General features: G+C 41.0%; 1 protein-coding gene across 2 annotated transcripts in view; it reads right to left on the reverse strand.

Moving 5' to 3' along the window:
* Positions 1–17437, reverse strand: part of LOC137380600 (adhesion G protein-coupled receptor A3) — a 582693-nt gene extending 565256 nt beyond the window's left edge. For both annotated transcript variants that reach the window (XM_068052667.1, XM_068052666.1), the window contains exon 1: positions 16565–17437. In XM_068052667.1, coding sequence (XP_067908768.1) covers positions 16565–16785 — 221 coding nt within the window. In that variant the 5' untranslated portion in view covers positions 16786–17437. The remainder of the gene's footprint in view (positions 1–16564) is intronic.
* Between the last annotated feature and the right edge of the window lie 3527 nt (positions 17438–20964).

The raw sequence follows: 20964 nt of genomic DNA on the forward strand, positions 1-20964 counted from the left end.
ACTGTCTTTGGTATTTACCCTTTACATCCTTGTACTACAACACTGAATATGAATGAGGATAACTGAGGATACCTTACGACTAGTGTTATTGAAGTCATGTAGATTGAAAAATGGGCACTTATACTTTCTATCATATAACCATCTGAAATACATTCACACCTCACAATCTGAAAACAATCCTCTTGTTTTAAGAGATATGAAAATAAGAGAGTTAGTATGAACTCTTTTTATAGAAAGAACAAATCTATTCATAATTTTAGATATGTTCTAAATAATAAATAGAAAAAGATTAACTAGTCATTTCTCACTTAATGTCATGGGATCTTGTTGTGCACAAATTGTCTGTTGCGTTTGTCTACAAAACAACATTAATTGTATTTCAGAAACAACTATTTGGCTGTGAACTGCTCTGGAAGGCACTACAATGCAAATTCATTTTTCGTTATTTTTAAAAATACGAAAAAGTAAATGGCCAAAAAATTCTTTGTAGTTAGTCTAAAATCCACACATTAGAGTCCATCTATTGCAAGAGCAAGTTTTAAAATACATCAAATGTCAAGAATTAGAACACACATTTCTTAGCCATTCTTAGTTACAATTATATCTCACATAATTATGTCAACATAATGTGATCAGATACATGGTACTACAATAAAACCTAGAATAATACAGCACCAAAAATAACATGAGCAACTGCGATGTCCCTTGCTGGAGCCTTTCCATTCCACTTTAGCGCTGTGGCGTTATAATAAACCTCATATCCCACAGGCAGCTCTACTTACATTAATCATTACTGTAAATGCATTGAATTCGATCTTTTGTCTCTGTTTATAGGTCAAGTATTTACTGGGTCAGTCCCAATGTGCAGGTTGTCAGTGATAACCAACACAGCATCATACAAATTAAAGCCAACATCCTAAACAGCAATTATGATGCCTTAATTTTAAGATAATCTTCTCTTGTGGGCTATTTGAAGGAACAGGCACACTTTAAGGATGCTGTTAGGATTTAAACTGGTTCCAGATGCTTCTTCTCATGCCAAATACAAAAGATCCGCATCCACAGGCAAGCTCTCACTTGCTATGAGTTGAAACATCACTCTACGTGCAAAGTAATCTGGTACAGCAGAGTGAACAAAGAACCCTTTTACCAATGAAGTACACACTGTATAGACTACCACTGTACACTCTCCAAACGATGGGCAAATAACATTGTGACAGATTGTACATCTCAGACAACAACTGCAAATCAAGTTTATTAAAAGTAAGACTGAACAGGAGCAAGAGCAAAACGTATTACAGATTTTACTTATATACCATCGCTGTTTCAAAATAATAAATGTCTCTTTTGTATGTGCAGTAAAGAGGATAAGACTGAATTCTTTATGCCAGCTGCTTTATCAAACTGAGCACCTCAGTAATAATACCTGGCACTGTTGCTGCAAATAATGAAATACTGCATCCAGGAAACCGTTACTTTGAAGTGTTACCAAGTTATGCACTTCTCGTACAAAATTAGAAATAACTTTCCACAGAATTCCATATTTTTAGCAGGTAAATCTTGTGGCACTGCGTCATGCAGGACAGTTTCGTCTTGGGTGCAATCTCCACAGAGTTGGCTGATTGTGCAAGAAGACAATGGCAGTACGACAGTTGGTCTAAACATCCCAGGTCTAAGGATATCAAAAGAACTCAAGCAGGGCTCCTGATCATGATCCAGTGATCCCTACTGGGAAGTGTATGTTTGTGGCAATCAGTTGTGGACAGGATTAAACTTCCTAAGTTGCCTTTCATGATAGAAATGCATGCTTGCACTCACTGCCTTGCCCACACATGCATAATAAGCTCTTGCTGCAAGAGTTGCCAGTGCCATATAATCATACCCAATAGGAATTAGCACATTTATGGCAGGGGGGAGTAGGGGGAGAAAATAAGAGTAAGAAAATTGAAAAACAAAAATAATTATTCTTTTGGATGGTTTCAGAAACTCTGACAGTCACTGAATGGCAGACATTTACAGTTTGTTTTTCTTTTACATATCACCAACTTGTGAAGATCAGCAAAAGACAAATTCCCGAATGTAGTTTGCAATGTATGGCGGCAATGTACGCTATTTTTAAAAAAAAAGCACATTTCAACGTCCAAATTCAAACCGATTATTTTTCTTTTAAGGTGCAGAAGTTATTCTATAAATTTATTGATGGATGTTTCAACTTCATTATAGTCAGACGCGACCAGAAGCAATTTTGCGTTAAGTTAATTTCTGAAAATATACTGAAAACATGAAGAAACTCCCATTTTGTATTGAGAAGTGCACCACGTACAACATTTTAGTTCAATTATGCTTAGAAATTCTGCTATTTGCACCTGGCATTTTAATAGTCCAAAGCATCCCAACTTTATATCTTCCCACAATGTCCTTAAGGTGACAAATAGAGCTTCTAAACACAGCTTTATTGCAAGTGTCAATTGCTGTCTTAGTCCCCTTGCAGCAGCCATTCCTTCTGGTTCATTGTCTAAACGACCTTTCAAATAATTCTGTGAGTTCTCTGTTCCATTCTTCTGCTGTTCTAATGGTTCAGTTTGTAGCACTACTAAAGAGAAAGATGATCTTTTTATGCTTTTGTTTATCTTACTTGAATTTTGATGATCTTGGCAAAAAGCTGCCCTCCATTGGTCCTCCCTTCATTCTACCACTATGAAAAGATCTGTCTATATTTAAGAAATGCTGAAATTTGAGACCTTCAGCTATGAGTCAACAGCATAGTTAAAATTTTATCTGCATCAAATATATATATATATATATAATGTTGGATGCAGTTTACATTTTCTATCATCTTGGTCAGATACTTTAATTCAAGTTCACTATCCTATGACTATTTAAGCATATATTTTAGGTCGCTGATTTTTTTTTCCAGTTATTATTTGAGTAACCAAGTCATATTCTGTTGTTAACGTGGACAAGCATTTTCAACCAATTACCATCAGAGAGGTGGGGTAGATTTTAACTCACTCAAAACCCATCCAATTGAATAAAGTTAAAATTGGGAACGTGGTCTCTCACTGGGAAGTGTGAACATTCTCCGCAGTGTAAAATTAGCTGATGCAAATCTCTGCCAGAAAAGGCAAGCTGTATACATTCAAATAAATCAGGAATATTCCATTCTGCACTAAGATTTGGAATTTCTCAACATCTCTGACAGTGAAGCCTGTTGTGCCATTATTCATACTTTTTAATTTTCTCAAAAGAACTTATTTTCCATTGATACACTGCAGTGAGCATCTCGTGTATGCTCAAGTATATGAACGGTACTCAGTTTTTTTCACATTCACAATGTGAGCAGGAAACGAAAATATGTCTACCACTTGTACTGCTATGAAATAGACAGGATACACAGCATTAATGCTTTTATTGCTTTTTTATCTCTTTCTTTTTACTCCTTCCTCACTCTTGTCCATTTTCCTGATTTCCATTTCCATTTAATTTTAAATATACCAAAAATATATCACTTTGTGAAGTACTAACGTAATGATTACCTGTAGATTTTCTAAAAACATGCGTGATTTCCTTTATAAAGCTATGGTGATTTGTAAGATTGAAAATAGCTGGCAAGATAGTCTTTTCCATCATAAAAATGTTGAAGTGTTGTATTCTAGGCTAACATTCTTGCAAATCAGCTTCATTAAATGTCCATATCATTTCTCCTGGCCCATGCTGAATTAAGATAATGAAAATACTGATGATGCTTAAAGACTATTGTGTTATGTATGTTTTAAATTAAAATATCATTGGTGAGAACAGTTTTGGGAGATAGTTTTTTTATATTCTTTCATGGAATGTGAGTATTGCTAGCAAGGGCGGCATTTATTGCCCATACCTAACTGCCCTTGAGAAGTTGGTAATGAGCTGCCTTCTTGAACCGCTGCAGTCCATGAGGTGTAAGTACACCCACAGTGCAGTTAAGGAGGGACTTCCAGGATTTTGACCCAGTGACAGTAAAGGAATGGTGATAGAGTTAAGTCAGGATGGTGTGTGACTTGGAGGGGAACTTGCAGGTGGTGGTGCTCCCATGTGCCTGCTGCCCTTGTTCTTCCAGGTGGTTCAGGTCATGGGTTTGGAAGGTGCTGTTGAAGGAGGCTTGGCAAGTTTCTGCAGTGCAAATTGTAGATGGTACACACTGCTACCACTGTGAGTCAGTGCTGGAGGGAGTGAATGTTTAAGGTGTTGGATGGAGTGCCAATCAAATGGGTGGCTTTGTCCTGGATGCTGTCGAGCTTCTTGGGTGTTATTGAAGCTGCACTTTGGGGAATCAGGAGGTGAGTTACTGCTCTTGTAGCCACAGTATTTATATTGCTTATCTTGTTAACTTTCTGGTCAATGGTAACCCCCAGGATGTTGATGGTGGAAAATTCAGCGACAGTAATGCCGGTGAACGTCAAAGGGAGATGGTTAGATTCTCGCTTGTTGCAGAGGGTCATTGCCTGGCACTTGTGTGGCGCAAATGTTACTTATCAGCCCAAGCCTGAATGTTGTCCAGGTCTTGCTGCATGCAGGCAATGACTGCTTCAGTAGCTGTGGAGTCACGAATGGTACTGCACATCGTACAATATTCAGCAAACTTCCCATTTCTGATCTTATGATTAAAGGAAGGTCATTGATGAAGTAGTGGAAGATTGTTGGGCCTCGGACACTACCCTGAGGAACTCCTGCAGTGATGTCCTGGGACTGAGATGATTGACCTCAAACAGCCACAACCATATTCCTTTGCGGTTGGAATGACTCCAACCAGTGAAGAGTTTTCCCACTGAGTCCCATGACTTCAACTTTGCAAGGATTCCTTGATGCCATACTTGGTCAAATGCTGCCTTGATGTCAAGGGCAGTCATTCTCACTTCACCTCTGGAGTTCAGCTCTTTTGTCCATATTTGGACCAAGTCGCTAAAGAGGTCAGGTGCAGAGTGCCCCGGCATAGCCCAAACTGGGCATTGCTAAGCAGGTTATTGGTCAACATGTGCCACTTGAAAGCACTGTCAACAACACCTTCCATCACTTTGCTGATGATTGAGAGTAGACTGATGTGGCAGTAATTGGTCAGAATGGATTTGTACTGCTGCTTGTGCACAGGACATACCTGGGCAATTTTCCATATTGTCGGGTAGAGGCCAGTGTTGTAACTGTACTGGATGGAACTGCTTGGCTAGGGCGCACCTAGTTTTGGAGCATAAATCTTCAGTACTACAGCCAGGATGTTGTCAGAGCCCATAGAGTTTGCAGTATCCAGTGCTTTCAGCCGTTTTTTGATATTACATGAGTGAATCGAATTGGCTGAAGACTGGCATCTGTGATGCTGGGGTCGTCAGGAGGAAGCCGCGATGGATCATCCACTTGACACTTCTGGCTGAATATGGTTGCAAATGCTTCAGCTTTGTCTTTTGCACTGGCATGCTGGGCTCCCCCATCATTGAGGATGGGGATGTCTATGGAGCTTTCTCCTCCTATTAGTTCTTTAATTGTCCACCACCATTCATGACTGGATGTGGGCAGGACTGCAGAACTTTGATCTGATCTGTTGGTTATGGGATTCCTTTAGTATGCACTTAGTCCTGTGTGTAGCTTCAGCAGGTTGGCACCTCATTTGTAGGTATGCTTGGTGCTGCTTCCAGCATGCTCTCCTGAATTCCTCATTGAACCAGGTTTGATTCCCTGACTTGAAGGTAATGGTAGAGTGAGGGATATACTGGGCCATGAGGTTACAGATGGTGGTTGAATACAATTCTGCTGCTGCTGATGGTCCACAGCACCTCATGGATGCCCAGTTTTGAGCTGCTACATCTCTTCTGAATATATCCCATTTAGCACAGTGGTAGTGCCACACAACACAATGAAGGGTATGCTCAGCGTGAAGATGGGACTTCATTTCCACAAGGACTGTGCGGTGGTCACTCCTACCAATGTTGTCATGGACAGAGGCAGCTGCGAAAGGTAGATTGGTGAGGGTGAGGTCAAGTAGGTTTTTCCCTCTTGTTGGTTCTCTCGCCATCTGTCATGGGCCCAGATTGGCAGCTCTGTCCTTCAGGACTCTGTCAGCTCAGTCAGTTGTGGTGCTACTGAGCCACTCTTGCTGACATTGAAGTCCCTCACCCAGAGTCCATTCTGTGCCCTTTCTACCCTCAGTGCTTCTTCCAAGTGGTGTTCAACATGAAGGAGCACAAATCCATCAGCTGAGGGAGGGCATAAGGTGGTAATCTGCAGGAGGTTTCCTTGCTAATGTTTGACCTGATGTCATGAGACTTCATGGGGTCCAGAGTCAATATTGAGGACTCCCAAGGTCACTCCCTCCTGACTGTACACCATTGTGTCATCACCTCTGCTGGGTCTGTCTTGTTGGTGGGGTAGGACATACCCAGGGATGGTGATGGAGGAATTTGGGGCATTGGCTGTAATGTATGGTTTGGCTGTTGCTTGACTAGTCTGTGGGCCAGCGCTTCCAATTTTGGCACAAGTTCCCAGGTGTTAGTGAGTGGGTCACATGTAGACCAGAACAGGTAAGGACGGCAGATTCCTCTCCCTAAAAGGACAATAGTGAACCAGATGGGTTTTTATGACAAGCTGGTAGTTTCATGGTCACCATTCCTGAGATGTGCTTTTTATTCCAGAATTATTCATTAATGGAATTTAAATACCACCAGCTTCCATGGTAGGATTTGAACTCGGGTCTCTGGAGCATTAGTCTGGGCCTCTTGTTACTAGTCCAGTACCACTACACTGTCATCCCTACAGTTAATGCTACACTTCATAGCACTGCTTGCACCACTGTATATGATCCGCATTCTAAAATCTTTAAGAATGCCCCTGTAAAATATTGAAATACTGCATTTTAATTATGATCCAATTGACTCTCCTTCTGTTGTATAGTTATGTACTCAAATAAGGAAGCCTAATTTAAGTAGTGATCTCGCCATCGTTTTGGTAATAAGGATGGAAAGAATGGTACTCCGCTATCCGTGAACTGTATGATTACAATACAGGCACCTAATTTTTCAAATGAAAGCTTGATGCAAATGGATCTAGAGGGTATTTTGTTTTACATGAATCACATCAGGAATTTGTTAAATGTTGCATAAACTGCAGAGGATGCAGCTTGCCAACAGAGGAGAAAACTATCCCACCAAAAGAAATAAATGTTTGGACTCAAAATCAGCCACTAGTATGATAAAAATAAAAGAATGTGATAACTTGTCAAAGTCTACCACGTTTAATTTGCTGGCCATATGCTAGTTCCTACCACAATATTAACCTTCCAAAGGTGACTGCAAGCCCAGTTAGTAGTAAAATTTTCTTCAAATATGGTGCACAGAGCATTAAAAAAAAATCATAGGACCATATTTTATGCTTTTTTCTAAATGTCTTTTTTATAATTGTCAAATTTTCTTCTTTAATAAATGTTTTTGACCTACAAACAAAATAGTTTCTGAGCATAATTTTGCAGTTCATAATTCATACATGATTTCACTGGTGAGAACAACAATGAAACACCAAATTGATTGAACCTCTAATAGTTATCCTGAGTATTTCAAACAGCTAACAAGCTACTTAACGCGAGGTGGGGGGGAAGCAAAACATTCATCAATCTAGTAGTGGGGTATGCAGTACTTTCAGCAAATTTATAAGAGTTATTTTACTGACAAGAGCTTGCAGATCTCTGTGGACTGTATAATAAAGAAAGGGAATAACTTTTTGCTTCACGAGGAGACAGGTGCACAAGGATATTCTTGCCTGGTTCTTCCAGTAAGTTCTCCAATTAACCATAATTATCTTAGACACTTTTGAGAAATTGTGTGGTGAAGTGGATTAGACAATGGGCGAGGATTTGAATTCATACCCAACTTAGACCAATGATAAAATTGTTACATGAAACAAGTTTCAATCGCAATCCAGTTCTTCAGCATAAAACTGTCCTTAATTGGTAATGTCACTCAAACAGGTCAAAGAATGGCAGGTGTGAGAAATGGAAAAAATGTCACACTGCTATAGCGGAGGGCACTCTTCTAATATTGAGCTGCAGCATATTAGTGGGACAGGGGAGAAGGCACTTTCCTCTGCATCTCACTGAGCTATCCTGCCTGTATGCTTGATGCTGGTGCCTGAAATAGGAAGAGATCCATTCTCCAGCAACAAAACCACCTTACATTTATATAGTGGTTTTAATGAAGCAAAGAATCTCAAAGTGCTTCACAGAAGTGATTATCAAACAAAATTTGACACAGAAAGAGATATTAGGGCAGATGACCAAAAAGCTTGGTCAAAGAGGTAGGTTTTGAACAGCATCTAAAAGGAGGATAGAGAAGTAGAAAGGTGAAAAGGTTTAAGGAAGGAATTCCAGAGGCAGCTGAAGGCATAGCTGGCAATAGTGGAACAATTAAAATCAGGGATGCACAACAGGCCAGATTTGAAGAAACAGATAGATCTCAGAACATTGTAGGGCTGGAGGAGGTTACAGAGATAGGGAGAGACAAAGCCATGGAGAGATTTGAAAATGAGGATGATAATTTTAAGATCGAGGCATTACTCAACCGAGAGCCATTGTAGATCAGCAAGCACAGTGATGATGGGTGAACAGGACTTGGTGCAAGTTTGGATATGGGCAGCAGGGTTTGGATAAGCTGAAGTTTATGGAGAATGGAAGATGGGCGGGTGGCCAGGAGTCCATTGGAATAGTCAGATAAAGAGCTAACAAAGACATAAATGAGAGTTTCAGCAGCAGATGAACTTGAGGCAGGGCACAGTCATGCGATAGTATGGAGGTTGTAATCGGCGGTCTTGGTGATGAAGCGGATATATAGTCGGAAGTCCGAGGATGACACCATGGTTGCAAACATTCTGGTTCAGCCTCAGGGAGTGCCAGGGAGAGGGATGGAGTCACTGGCTAGGGAATGGAATTTGTGGTAAAGACTGAAGATGATGACTTCCTTCTTCCCAATATTTAGTTGGAGGAAATTTCTGCTCATCCAGTACTGGATGTTGGACAAGCAATATAACAAAGATATAACAAAGAATAACAAAGAAAATTACAGCACAGGAACAGGCCCTTCGGCCCTCCAAGCCTGCGCCGATCCAGATCCTCTACCTAAACATGTCGCCTATTTTCTAAGGGTCTGTATCTCTTTGCTTCCTGCCCATTCATGTATCTGTCTAGATACATCTTAAAAGACGCTATCGTGTTCGCATCTACCACCTCCGCTGGCAACGCGTTCCAGGCACCCACCACCCTCTGCGTAAAGAACTTTCCACGCATATCCCCCCTAAACTTTTCCCCTCTCACTTTGAACTCGTGACCCCTAGTATTTGAATCCCCCACTCTGGGAAAAAGCTTCTTGCTATCCACCCTGTCTATACCTCTCATGATTTTATACACCTCAATCAGGTCCCCCCTCAACCTCCGCCTTTCTAATGAAAATAATCCTAATCTACTCAACCTCTCTTCATAGCTAGCACCCTCCATACCAGGCAACATCCTGGTGAACCTCCTCTGCACCCTCTCCAAAGCATCCACATCCTTATGGTAATGTGGCGACCAGAACTGCACGCAGTATTCCAAATGTGGCCGAACCAAAGTCCTATACAACTATAACATGACCTGCCAACTCTTGTACTCAATACCCCGTCCAATGAAGGAAAGCATGCCGTATGCCTTCTTGACCACTCTATTGACCTGCGTTGCCACCTTCAGGGAACAATGGACCTGAACACCCAAATCTCTCTGTACATCAATTTTCCCCAGGACTTTTCCATTTACTGTATAGTTCACTCTTGAGTTGGACCTTCCAAAATGCATCACCTCGCATTTACCCTGATTGAACTCCATCTGCCATTTCTCTGCCCAACTCTCCAATCTATCTATATTCTGCTGTATTCTCTGACAGTCTCCTTCACTATCTGCTACTCCACCAATCTTATTGTCGTCTGCAAACCTGCTAACCAGACCACCTATACTTTCCTCCAAATCATTTATGTATATCACAAACAACAGTGGTCCCAGCACGGATCCCTGTGGAACACCACTGGTCACACGTCTCCATTTTGAGAAACTCCCTTCCACTGCTACTCTCTGTCTCCTGTTGCCCAGCCAGTTCTTTATCCATCTAGCTAGTACACCTTGGACCCCATGCGCCTTCACTTTCTCCATCAGCCTACCATGGGGAACCTTATCAAACGCCTTACTGAAGTCCATGTATACGACATCTACAGCCCTTCCCTCATCAATCAACTTTGTCACTTCCTCAAAGAATTCTATTAAGTTGGTAAGACATGACCTTCCCTGCACAAAACCATGTTGCCTATCACTGATAAGCCCATTTTCATCCAAATGGGAATAGATCCTATCCCTCAGTATCTTCTCCAGCAGCTTCCCTACCACTGACGTCAGGCTCACCGGTCTATAATTACCTGGATTATCCCTGCTACCCTTCTTAAACAAGGGGACAACATTAGCAATTCTCCAGTCCTCCGGGACCTCACCCGTGTTTAAGGATGCTGCAAAGATATCTGTTAAGGCCCCAGCTATTTCCTCTCTCGCTTCCCTCAGTAACCTGGGATAGATCCCATCCGGACCTGGGGACTTGTCCACCTTAATGCCTTTTAGAATACCCAACACTTCCTCCCTCCTTATGCTGACTTGACCTAGAGTAATCAAACATCTGTCCCTAACCTCAACATCCGTCATGTCCCTCTCCTCGGTGAATACCGATGCAAAGTACTCGTTTAGAATCTCACCCATTTTCTCTGACTCCACGGATAACTTTCCTCCTTTGTCCTTGAGTGGGCCAATCCTTTCTCTAGTTACCCTCTTGCTCCTTATATATGAATAAAAGGCTTTGGGATTTTCCTTAACCCTGTTTGCTCAAGATATTTCATGACCCCTTTTAGCCCTCTTAATTCCTCGTTTCAGATTGGTCCTACATTCCCGATATTCTTCCAAAGCTTCGTCTTTCTTCAGCCGCCTAGACCTTGTGTATGCTTCCTTTTTCCTCTTAGCTAGTCTCACAATTTCACCTGTCATCCATGGTTCCCTAATCTTGCCATTTCTATCCCTCATTTTCACAGGAACATGTCTCTCCTGCATGCTAATCAACCTCTCTTTAAAAGCCTCCCACATATCAAATGTGGATTTACCTTCAAACAGTTGCTCCCAATCTACATTCCCCAGCTCCTGCCGAATTTTGGTATAGTTGGCCTTCCCCCAATTTAGCACTCTTCCTTTAGGACCACTCTCGTCTTTGTCCATGAGTATTCTAAAACTTACGGAATTGTGATCACTATTCCCAAAGTAGTCCCCTACTGAAACTTCAACCACCTGGCCGGGCTCATTCCCCAACACCAGGTCCAGTATGGCCCCTTCCCGAGTTGGACTATTTACATACTGCTCTTGAAAACCCTCCTGGATGCTCCTTACAAATTCTGCTCCATCTAGACCTCTAACACTAAGTGAATCCCAGTCAATGTTGGGAAAATTAAAATCTCCTATCACCACCACCCTGTTGCTCCTACATCTTTCCATAATCTGTTTACATATTTGTACCTCTATCTCACGCTCGCTGTTGGGAGGCCTGTAGTACAGCCCCAACATTGTTACCGCACCCTTCCTATTTCTGAGTTCTGCCCATATTGCCTCACAGCTCGAGTCCTCCAAAGTGCCTTCCTTCAGCACAGCTGTGATATCCTCTTTGACCAGTAATGCAACTCCTCCACCCCTTTTACCTCCCTCTCTATCCCGCCTGAAGCATCGATATCCTGGGATATTTAGTTGCCAATCATGCCCTTCCCTTAACCAAGTCTCAGTAATAGCAATAACATCATACTCCCAGGTACTAATCCAAGCCCTAAGTTCATCTGCCTTACCTACTACACTTCTTGCATTAAAACAAATGCACCTCAGACCACCAGTCCCTTTGCTTTCATCATCTGCTCCCTGCCTACTCTTTACCTTAGTCACGCTGACTTCATTATCTAGTTCCTTACAGGCTTTAGTTACTACCTCCTTACTGTCCACTGACCTCCTCATTTGGTTCCCAACCCCCTGCCACATTAGTTTAAACCCTCCCCAACAGCGTTAGCAAAAGCACCCCCAAGGACATTGGTTCCAGTCCGGCCCAGGTGTAGACCGTCCAATTTGTAATAATCCCACCTCCCCCAGAACCGGTCCCAATGTCCCAAAAATCTGAACCCCTCCCTCCTGCATCATCTCTCAAGCCACGCATTCATCCTGACTATTCTTTCATTTCTACTCTGACTATCACGTGGCACTGGTAGCAATCCTGAGATTACTAATATAATAAATTAGAGACAGTGGTGAGATCGAGAGAGGTGGTGGCGAGTTAGAGCTGGGGTGTAGTTACTGTACATGTGGACCTAAAGTGCACTACTATTCCTCAAATTCATAAGCACAAAAATGAAAGAAAAAATGGACACATATTTACAATTAGACAATTACTAATTGAGTTAACAATTTAGTTTCATGAACTGCATATATCCTGTTTGGCCTCTTCTACAAGGAGAAATACTGCAACAGCCACACCACTGACTGACCTGTAGCACGACAACTACTTTTCATTATTACCTCTTTCCAGACCTGCATAATACTAACCATTTCTCACGACTGACCTTCTGAGTAAATTTTTTTCTCCTTATTATGTAAAACCATTTAGGAGGGGAGCACTATTCAGCATAACCATAAAAAATCTGAGTATTACATTACTTCGTTATGCCTACACATCTACTTTTCCATAGGAGTTGACATACAAAGTATAATGTAGTCCAGAAAACAGTGAATTTTTAATTAATCTTTTTAATGTTAATTCAAAATAGATAACTGCATAACAGTGATTATTGTTATTATTATTATATCATCTTGCATCAAACAGATAAAGTATTTTGTACCACTTTTTGGAATATTTTTCCCAGTACTTTTGCAATAAACTGAAAATTGAGATGGTTTTACAGCATTGACTGCCCAGAGTCCAGATGCCAAGCTTTTATTCTAAATTAATTGGTTGGAGAGCAACAGACCAAACGTGTACTAGATCTAACATTATATATAAATAGCGAGAAGGAAGAGAGAGCAACAGCACAAGTAGGAGAGGCAAAAATACTGGAACAAATAAAGAAGTTCTGGGGAGTTTGGTAAGAGAGATATATCAATGCAGTATGTAAAAAGAAGACATAAAGATGAGTAATCGGGACAAAGTGTTGGCCCTGAACCTGAGAAGGAAACCAGAAACGACTAACAAAACAGTGACTACCAGTAACTCATGGCACACACACAACTGTAATGAATCATTGCTGGTATAATCACATATATCACAACCCTTAATTAAGTCCAATGTTCATAATTCCCTCACAGATAGGCCATACAAAACACTCTTATTATATAGAAGAGTAGATGCTTTGGTATGCGTTAGAAGACAAATTTTTGGTCAAGTTGTTCAGCTGACCATGAACAATGGAAGCAGTGTATGATCATGCAGACTGACTCAGAATTACAGCTCTGAAATCCATCACAAATGATATTTTAATATCTATATAGTGTATGTACTGTTTTCTATACTTTATATGTAGTATGCAATACTTAACCAAATTTTATTTATTTCTCGTGTATGAGTATGTTGCTACTTGGGGCTGGAAGAGATTTCAGTGTAAGGACAAATCTCAATAATTTTTGCTGCTTGTTCATGCATTTGGGAAAATAATGATTTAGAAATGGAAACAAAATATCTATTAGAGTCTGCAAGCAAATTGTGTGGCATGAACAATTTTACAAATAACGTAGATGCAGCCTCACAGCTCCAGCGACCCGGGTTCAGATCTGGGTACTATCTGTGCGGAGTTTGCAAGTTGTCCCTGTGACCGCGTGGGTTTCCGCCGGGTGCTCCGGTTTCCTCCCACAGCCAAAGACTTGCAGGTTGATAGGTAAATTGGCCATTGTAAATTGCCCCTAGTGTAGGTAGGTGGTAGGAGAATGGTGGGGATGTGGTAGAGAATATGGGATTAATGTAGGATTAGTATAAATGGGTGGTTGTTGGTCGGCACAGACTCGGTGGGCTGAAGGGCCTGTTTCAGTGCTGTATCTCTAAATAAATAAACAGGTAAAGGACCTCATGGTACAGTAAGATTAGTTTCTTCAGCAGATTACTAGGGAATAATAGACAGTACATACTGTAAGAAACACACTCCCATTAAGATGCCAAAGACAACTTTACAGAAAGCCTGTTACAGTTAGAAGAAATACTTGGGTTTCCCATAGTCATTCTTAATGCTTCATACGTGTTCCTCAAAGTACAAGAAGCAGGAGCTAGCATTGCTTTAATAGGCAAATTACTCTTCAAAAAATGTAGACATTTGTTCCAAAATATGAAAGCATTAAAGAGTACACAATGGGGGATGATACTTCAATGAAATGATGGTTCTCTTATATATGGCATCATGGAATGAAAGGATACAAGCATTCACCACAGGATGGGTTCCTGATCACTGTGCTACTGGGATAAGCACTAGGTTAAAGCTATTCACATTTACATAGCAAGAGAAGAAAAGATCAACATGCCAGTTGCCCTGGATCACAAACAAATCTCCCAGTGACTAACGACTGAGTAACATAAGCAGACACATGGTATTCAGTCATTGCCCATCCTCTCAGTGTATTTGCTGGGGGTGGTGGAGCGGGAGAAACTAGGAGAATTTTATTAAAAGGTGCAAAAATCTAACTTTTAAATAAAACATGCAGAACATGCAAAACCCACTAATGTATTTGAATGAAATAGAGACATTTGTTATATAAATTCACAGTGCAGAAAGGCCTTCAATAATTTGAAAATCATGATTTTCAGTTTGTTATTTTACTTGTAATGTTAACTATTACTATCCTGTTCTGGAAGACCAAGGATGCAGCACCACCACTCAATTTCAAACTGAACAATCTTGCTGTTTTTGGTTTTATTTATAAACCAATGCTATTGTGTTAAGTTGTTATTCAGGATGGAACCCTTGCTTCTGTTCCTTCAAAGTGCAACTTGTTCTTATAATATAATAACTAGCATTTATCCAATGCCTTTAACATAATAGAACATCCTAAACTGTTTCAAGAAAGCGCTATCAGACAAAATTTGACCCCGAGCACCATTAAAGAGGTATTGGAACAGGTGACCAAAAGCTCGGTCATAAAGATATGTTTTAAGGGGTACCTTAAACGAGAGAGAGGCAGAGAGGTTTAGGAAGAGAATTCCAGGGTTAATTATTTAACACAGATTAAAGCAGCAGGTGCTTCTATTAAAGTTAATTTCACCTTAAAGGAAACATTATCCACAAGTGTCACAAGAAGTTGCTCTGACTTGCCAGCTAGAATCTACTCCAAAATTAACAGCAGTTTGATTAGGCAATACGTCGGAGGCAAATCTAGCAGTTAAGAGGAATATAAGAGCCATGTGAGGATCATAAAGGGAACAAGAGGCAAGAAACATTTAGCATCATAATTATTGAGTAAGAGGTAATAACACCCCGACCAAAGGAGTGTCTGGAGGTTCAGGGCAGCAGAGAGTCCGAATTGGAAGAAGCAAAGAAAGTTTTTTAAAAAAACAGAAAACATAAAAATGCTGCAATAACAATACTACTGTGTCAGTAAAAAACCGTTTTATTATAGTATAATGAATCACTTTTAAGCACGAAAGCAAAGTGGTTTAAGACCCTTACCAGGAGGTCATCTCACACCTGTTTGCACCCAGTAAATGTTAACTCCAGCTAGTATGAAGTTATATTTCAAGATGCTCCTGGTTGAATCACGTGACTATTTCAAAAACTTATTTTTGATATTAGTGAAAAGTCCACCAGCTGCCTGGGGACTGGAGCTCTTCAGCTGTATTTAAGCACACCCGTGTAGAGCTACTTCATCGCCGGCCTCAGTGCCACAGAGTCGTGATAACTTCGGTCTGCCAACATTGCATTCTACGGATAACGTTCAGGGACTTTGTTGCAGACAAACGAATGTAAATACCAGCCAGGAAAGCAGTAATAAGCTGTAAATAATTCATAAACATTATAGGATAATTTTAGTTGTTAAAATACCTCGTGAAAACACGAAGTATGGAAAGAACTCAACGTTTTTGGTGGATTGATAGTACTGTGTATATATCGACAATGGAAAGCGATGGGGAAAGGTTATCAATCGGATAATGTGACCAGGATATGGCAGCACTGTTGGCACAATGCATTTCTTGCCACAGAGATTGCGATAATTTGGTTAAATAAATCCTAATTTATATCGACAACATACCAAATTTATAGAATGGTTTAACCACTTCTATTCACGAGGTACTTGCTGATAGTCCGAAGGTAGTAGTGTCGAAAGTCCCAATTGATACATTATACATTGCGCCGACAGGACATTTGCAATTACAGCGTGCTGTTCAGCTAATTCAGTTTTAAGAGTTCTCGATTGTGTTTTCTAGGTGTCTATGACATAAACGGCATCCATGTCGATGCGATGCTCATGCAGAAACGAAATTGAAATACTTACAGCGTTACAGTTTGGTTAGGCAGGAGGCTGGATTGCAAAGTTTCTAACAACTCTCCATGACTGCATGTCACTTTGATTCGGATTTTAATCTGCCTGCTGGGTCCCTTTGAGCGCTCACTGGTACAGCTGCAACTATCTATGATCAAGTCAGGACAACTTCTATTCCCGGCTATGCCTCCAATTAATCCGGCGACTAAATGCACCAAATACAAGAGTTTCATCGTGAACCAAACCTTCCGATTGATTTCTTTATTCCTAGTCTAACGTTTTGTGAACTGCTCATTTCACAAGTATTCCTGAGACTAACAGGTTAGTGACCAGTGCAGCCTATCTCTCTGACAGTCTACAAAACTTCCAAAAGTGACGAATCTCATCTAATGACTTTTCTTTGCCAGCATTTTGTTTCTTGCCAACTGTTGATTCCCAATTGCTGGCAATTGTCTCTGGAAATGCAATGCGGCTCACATTATTGGCGCTGATGTCGTTTGCTGTGTGTCACTCGATTGATAGAATGTCATACGGTTCACGCACAGCCGCGGACCAGAAATGACAGAACTGCATTTGCCTTCAAGTCTATGCCCGGCTTCTTCCAGCTGGCGCGCCGCTGGCTAGCCGCAGCTTCTCCCTGAAATGGGTTTGCTTCACGCCACACGTTTTACATTTCTCCAATCACTGCAGGCCGATTGATCTTAGAGACGGCGCTATGTTTATTCCTGACGGCCGGTGTGGAGACACGGCTCACTGCCTGCACGATAGAAGCTCGCCAATACACCCGGAGTTTGCAGCTCAACAGGTCCTAGGAGCTCCGCGATGCAGCGGATCCAGATGCGCTCAGCCCTTCCCATGAGTGGAGCTGTCAGTGGAGGCAGTGTGAGAGCAGTGGCCGTCAGTCTTCCCCACTGGCCCAGCCCCCAATCACCCAGCCTTAAAGTTACAGGGCACCTTTCTGCCGCTACTTGTGGGGGAAAGGAAGGCAACTGGGCTGGAGTTTGTTCTGCTTCACTGAGGGGACCACGTATCCTTCGGTGTTGTTTAGATTTGACTTCAGTAATGCTCAGCCAGCATAGTTCAGCAACTAGAACAGAAAGCGCCCAGTGTACAAAAGAAAACTTTTGTGTGTGTACGCCGGGTGATCTGCTGTGATTCACGTGACTAAATGAGAAAGGATACAACCCAAGTTTAAATGACTTGTGTCCGTTTGTGTTTGCACCGTTACTTTATCGATCTGTCAAATCTAATTCACTGGGAGTGGCGCTCGCTTATTCGTGTTTAAAAATATAGCTCCACATGTTTAAACAGGCTTGAAATTTTCTGTGCTTATAATGATGCCTAGTATTTTCATAATATAGATAGCCTCTTTTTATATTCCATTCCACCAGGTATGCGCCTTTCCTCCTTGGGCTTCATTCACTGCTATGCAGTTGGATCTGATGCAGCAAAGGTCCATGAAATTTGAATTGCACTAATACGAGTGACAACTCTCATTATCTTTAACAGCTTTTGACATTAACCGATTATTTTGTGATTACATTCTGGTCATAAAAATGCAAGCATTTTAACACATTGCCCAAGGACCCTCTAAATTCCATCTTAACGCAATCTGCAGAATACTTTGTGTTTTCTGTGTACTGGAATTTTGCAGACAACCATTTATTCTTTCCTGGGCTTGGAATCGATCCTGTTGAATAATTCAGTCACAGGAGCAACTAACAGACATTTATCCCTCAACCAGCATCATTAAAATAGATGATCTGGTCATTATTTCATTTGGTCCTCGCTGTCAGAGAGTCAGCCATGAAGGCACTGAAGGAGGCCATTCAGCCCATCGAGTCCATGCCAGTTCTCTGTAGAGCAAAGTCAGTTCCATTCCCCTGCTTTATCTCTATAGTCCTGCAAGTTTATTTCCCTCAACAGCCCATCCAATTTCCTTTTGAAATCATTGATTGTCTCCTGTTCCACCACCCTTGTGGCCAGCAAGTTCCAAGTCATTACTACCCGCTGCATAACAATTAAAGGTTCAGCATAACTCCCTGGTTTTGTACACAATATCTCTCTTTATGAAGCCAAACACCCTTTACAAACTGCTCTCAATTTGTGCTGTGCTCAAATTGGCTGCAATGTTTCCGACATTACAACTAACAACACTTCAAAAGTACTTCATTGGCTCTAAAATGCAATGGGACATCCTGAGGTTGTGAAAGATGCTATTTCAATGCAAGTATTTCTTTTTTCCTTTGAAAGAAAAATGTTTTTTTTTTACTTAGAAATATCCAATAGAATCTAGGCTGCAACAACACAAAAGCAAAATAATGTGGATGCTGGAAGTCTGAAATAAAAACAGAAAATGCTGGAAATACTCAGCAGGTCTGGCAGCATCTGTAGAGTGAGAAATAGTGTTAATGTTTCAGGGCAATGACCTTTCATCAGAACTGTACTTTCATCAACCTGAAACATTGCCTCTGTTTCTGTCCCACAAATGTTGCCTGACTTGCTGTTTATTTCCAGAATCTAGGCTATGACTTGAATCTAGTATTGAGGGAACCTGTAGCAATGCAGAAGTCCATGTTTTGGATAAGGCTTTATAAATGTAAGTCTTTTCAGAATATTTTATCATTTTTTGTCAAATAAAAGCACTATAGTAAGCTTCTGAGTGGATGAAATCTTATGCCCTTTGAAAAATTTCAGGTATCAGAACAGTTTCCAGGTCCCAACCCCACACAAGTCAGTGGTGTGGCAACAGTTGGAATCTCGTGGGGATTGGCCATCTCCGCAATCACTGTCCAATTAAGGATGGTGGGCAGGTTCCTGAGGTGGGAGACCCAATAGGAGGGACCGCAGCACTGGATAGCTAGTGGGAGGTGCCCTCTGAAGTCTGAAGAATAATTCAAAAAACAGGTGGTCCACAGATTGTAGAGCCATCAGAGTAGAGAAGAAACCCCTTCACAGAAGGGTTATGGCTGAGGCTTTGGGTTTTGTACATTTGTGATGCATTCATGGGGCCAGTGTCGTGAGACCACAATGGTCCTCCTGCCTGCCATCTCCAACTCACCGGGGTCTGGTCCAATGTCGGGAAGATCCTGGCAGCATCAGCAACTAGCCCCTAATTGGTCCCTTAATTAGTCTAAGTGGGTAGCTGCTGCCGCGTTGAGTCCGCCTCCAGCTAGAGTGCTCAGAGGCAGGAACATGCCAAGGCAATTCTCAAATTTTGTTCTCGGTCCCACCTCCTCGGGTGTGGGAAGTTTCCGCCCCCTGTTTCACTGCTCAAGTGGATGTAAAAGATCACAAGGAATTATCTGAAGAAGAACAATGAATTCTCCCCATGTCCTGGCCAGCATTCCCCCCCTCAGCCAACATTACCCCCTTAACCAATACCACAAAAAAAGGCAGGTGAACTGGTCACTCGCCTCATCACCGTTTGCTATATACAAAATATCTACTAGGTTTGCCAACATAACAGTAGTTAGTGCACTTCAATTCATTGGATGTGAAATGTCTCAAGATAGTTTTATGCGATGCAGTGCTTTATAAATGTAAGTCTTTTCAGAATATTTTATCATTTTTTGTCAAATAAAAGCACTATAGTAAGCTTCTGAGTGTAGTATGTATATCAACTAAACTGTCTGTCTTTCATTATAACCTATTACATTCCTACATGTATATTACTACTCAATTACTTTTGTTGCAATGACCTTTTTTTAAAAAAAAGCAAGTCATGTCAACTACTATAAAAGGAGAAAGAAAGGATAAGTTATATATCATGTGCAGAGTGAATTGCCAGAAAAAAGCCTTGAACTTTTTTTTTTAAAGTGTTTTGTGGGATTGCTTTGAGTCAGTCCTAAAAGGACATAAACTAATTTACTAATGACAGTGGAAGATTGGAATACTCTCCAACATACAAATAATATTTATGCTATAATGGTGATAGCAACTAAAATCTAAAACAAAAAATTCCCCAATCTTACAAATAATACTTTTATTAATAGGTTCCGTGTTTTTTGTAATCTTTTCCCATTTCCCTTCCATTTTGAAAACTCGCTCCATATCAGGAAGGCAGCATAAGTTAGCCTGAAGACTTCTTTGTGACTGATGTCAAGGCAAGTTCTTTTTCACCCACTGGGAATTGCACATGACTGGGAGGAGAGGGGACCTGTTACCAGTTTTCTACTTGCCTTAAGTGACCCACCTAAAAAAAAAAACAGGCAATTCATAATTCATCTTCCCTCTCAAATATTCATGTTTTTTGTGTTTCTTCATCAACACTGTTTAGATTGATTACTTGATGACATGACAAGATGACGTTGGCAGAATAGAATAAAAGAAAACTATGACCTTATTGTCGTCTTACTGATGCTGCATCATTCTAATAATATCACAACTAAACTACTTCTTTATAAACGGTT

Source organism: Heterodontus francisci, chromosome 20 (genome assembly GCF_036365525.1).
Source record: "Heterodontus francisci isolate sHetFra1 chromosome 20, sHetFra1.hap1, whole genome shotgun sequence".
NCBI lineage: Eukaryota > Metazoa > Chordata > Chondrichthyes > Heterodontiformes > Heterodontidae > Heterodontus > Heterodontus francisci.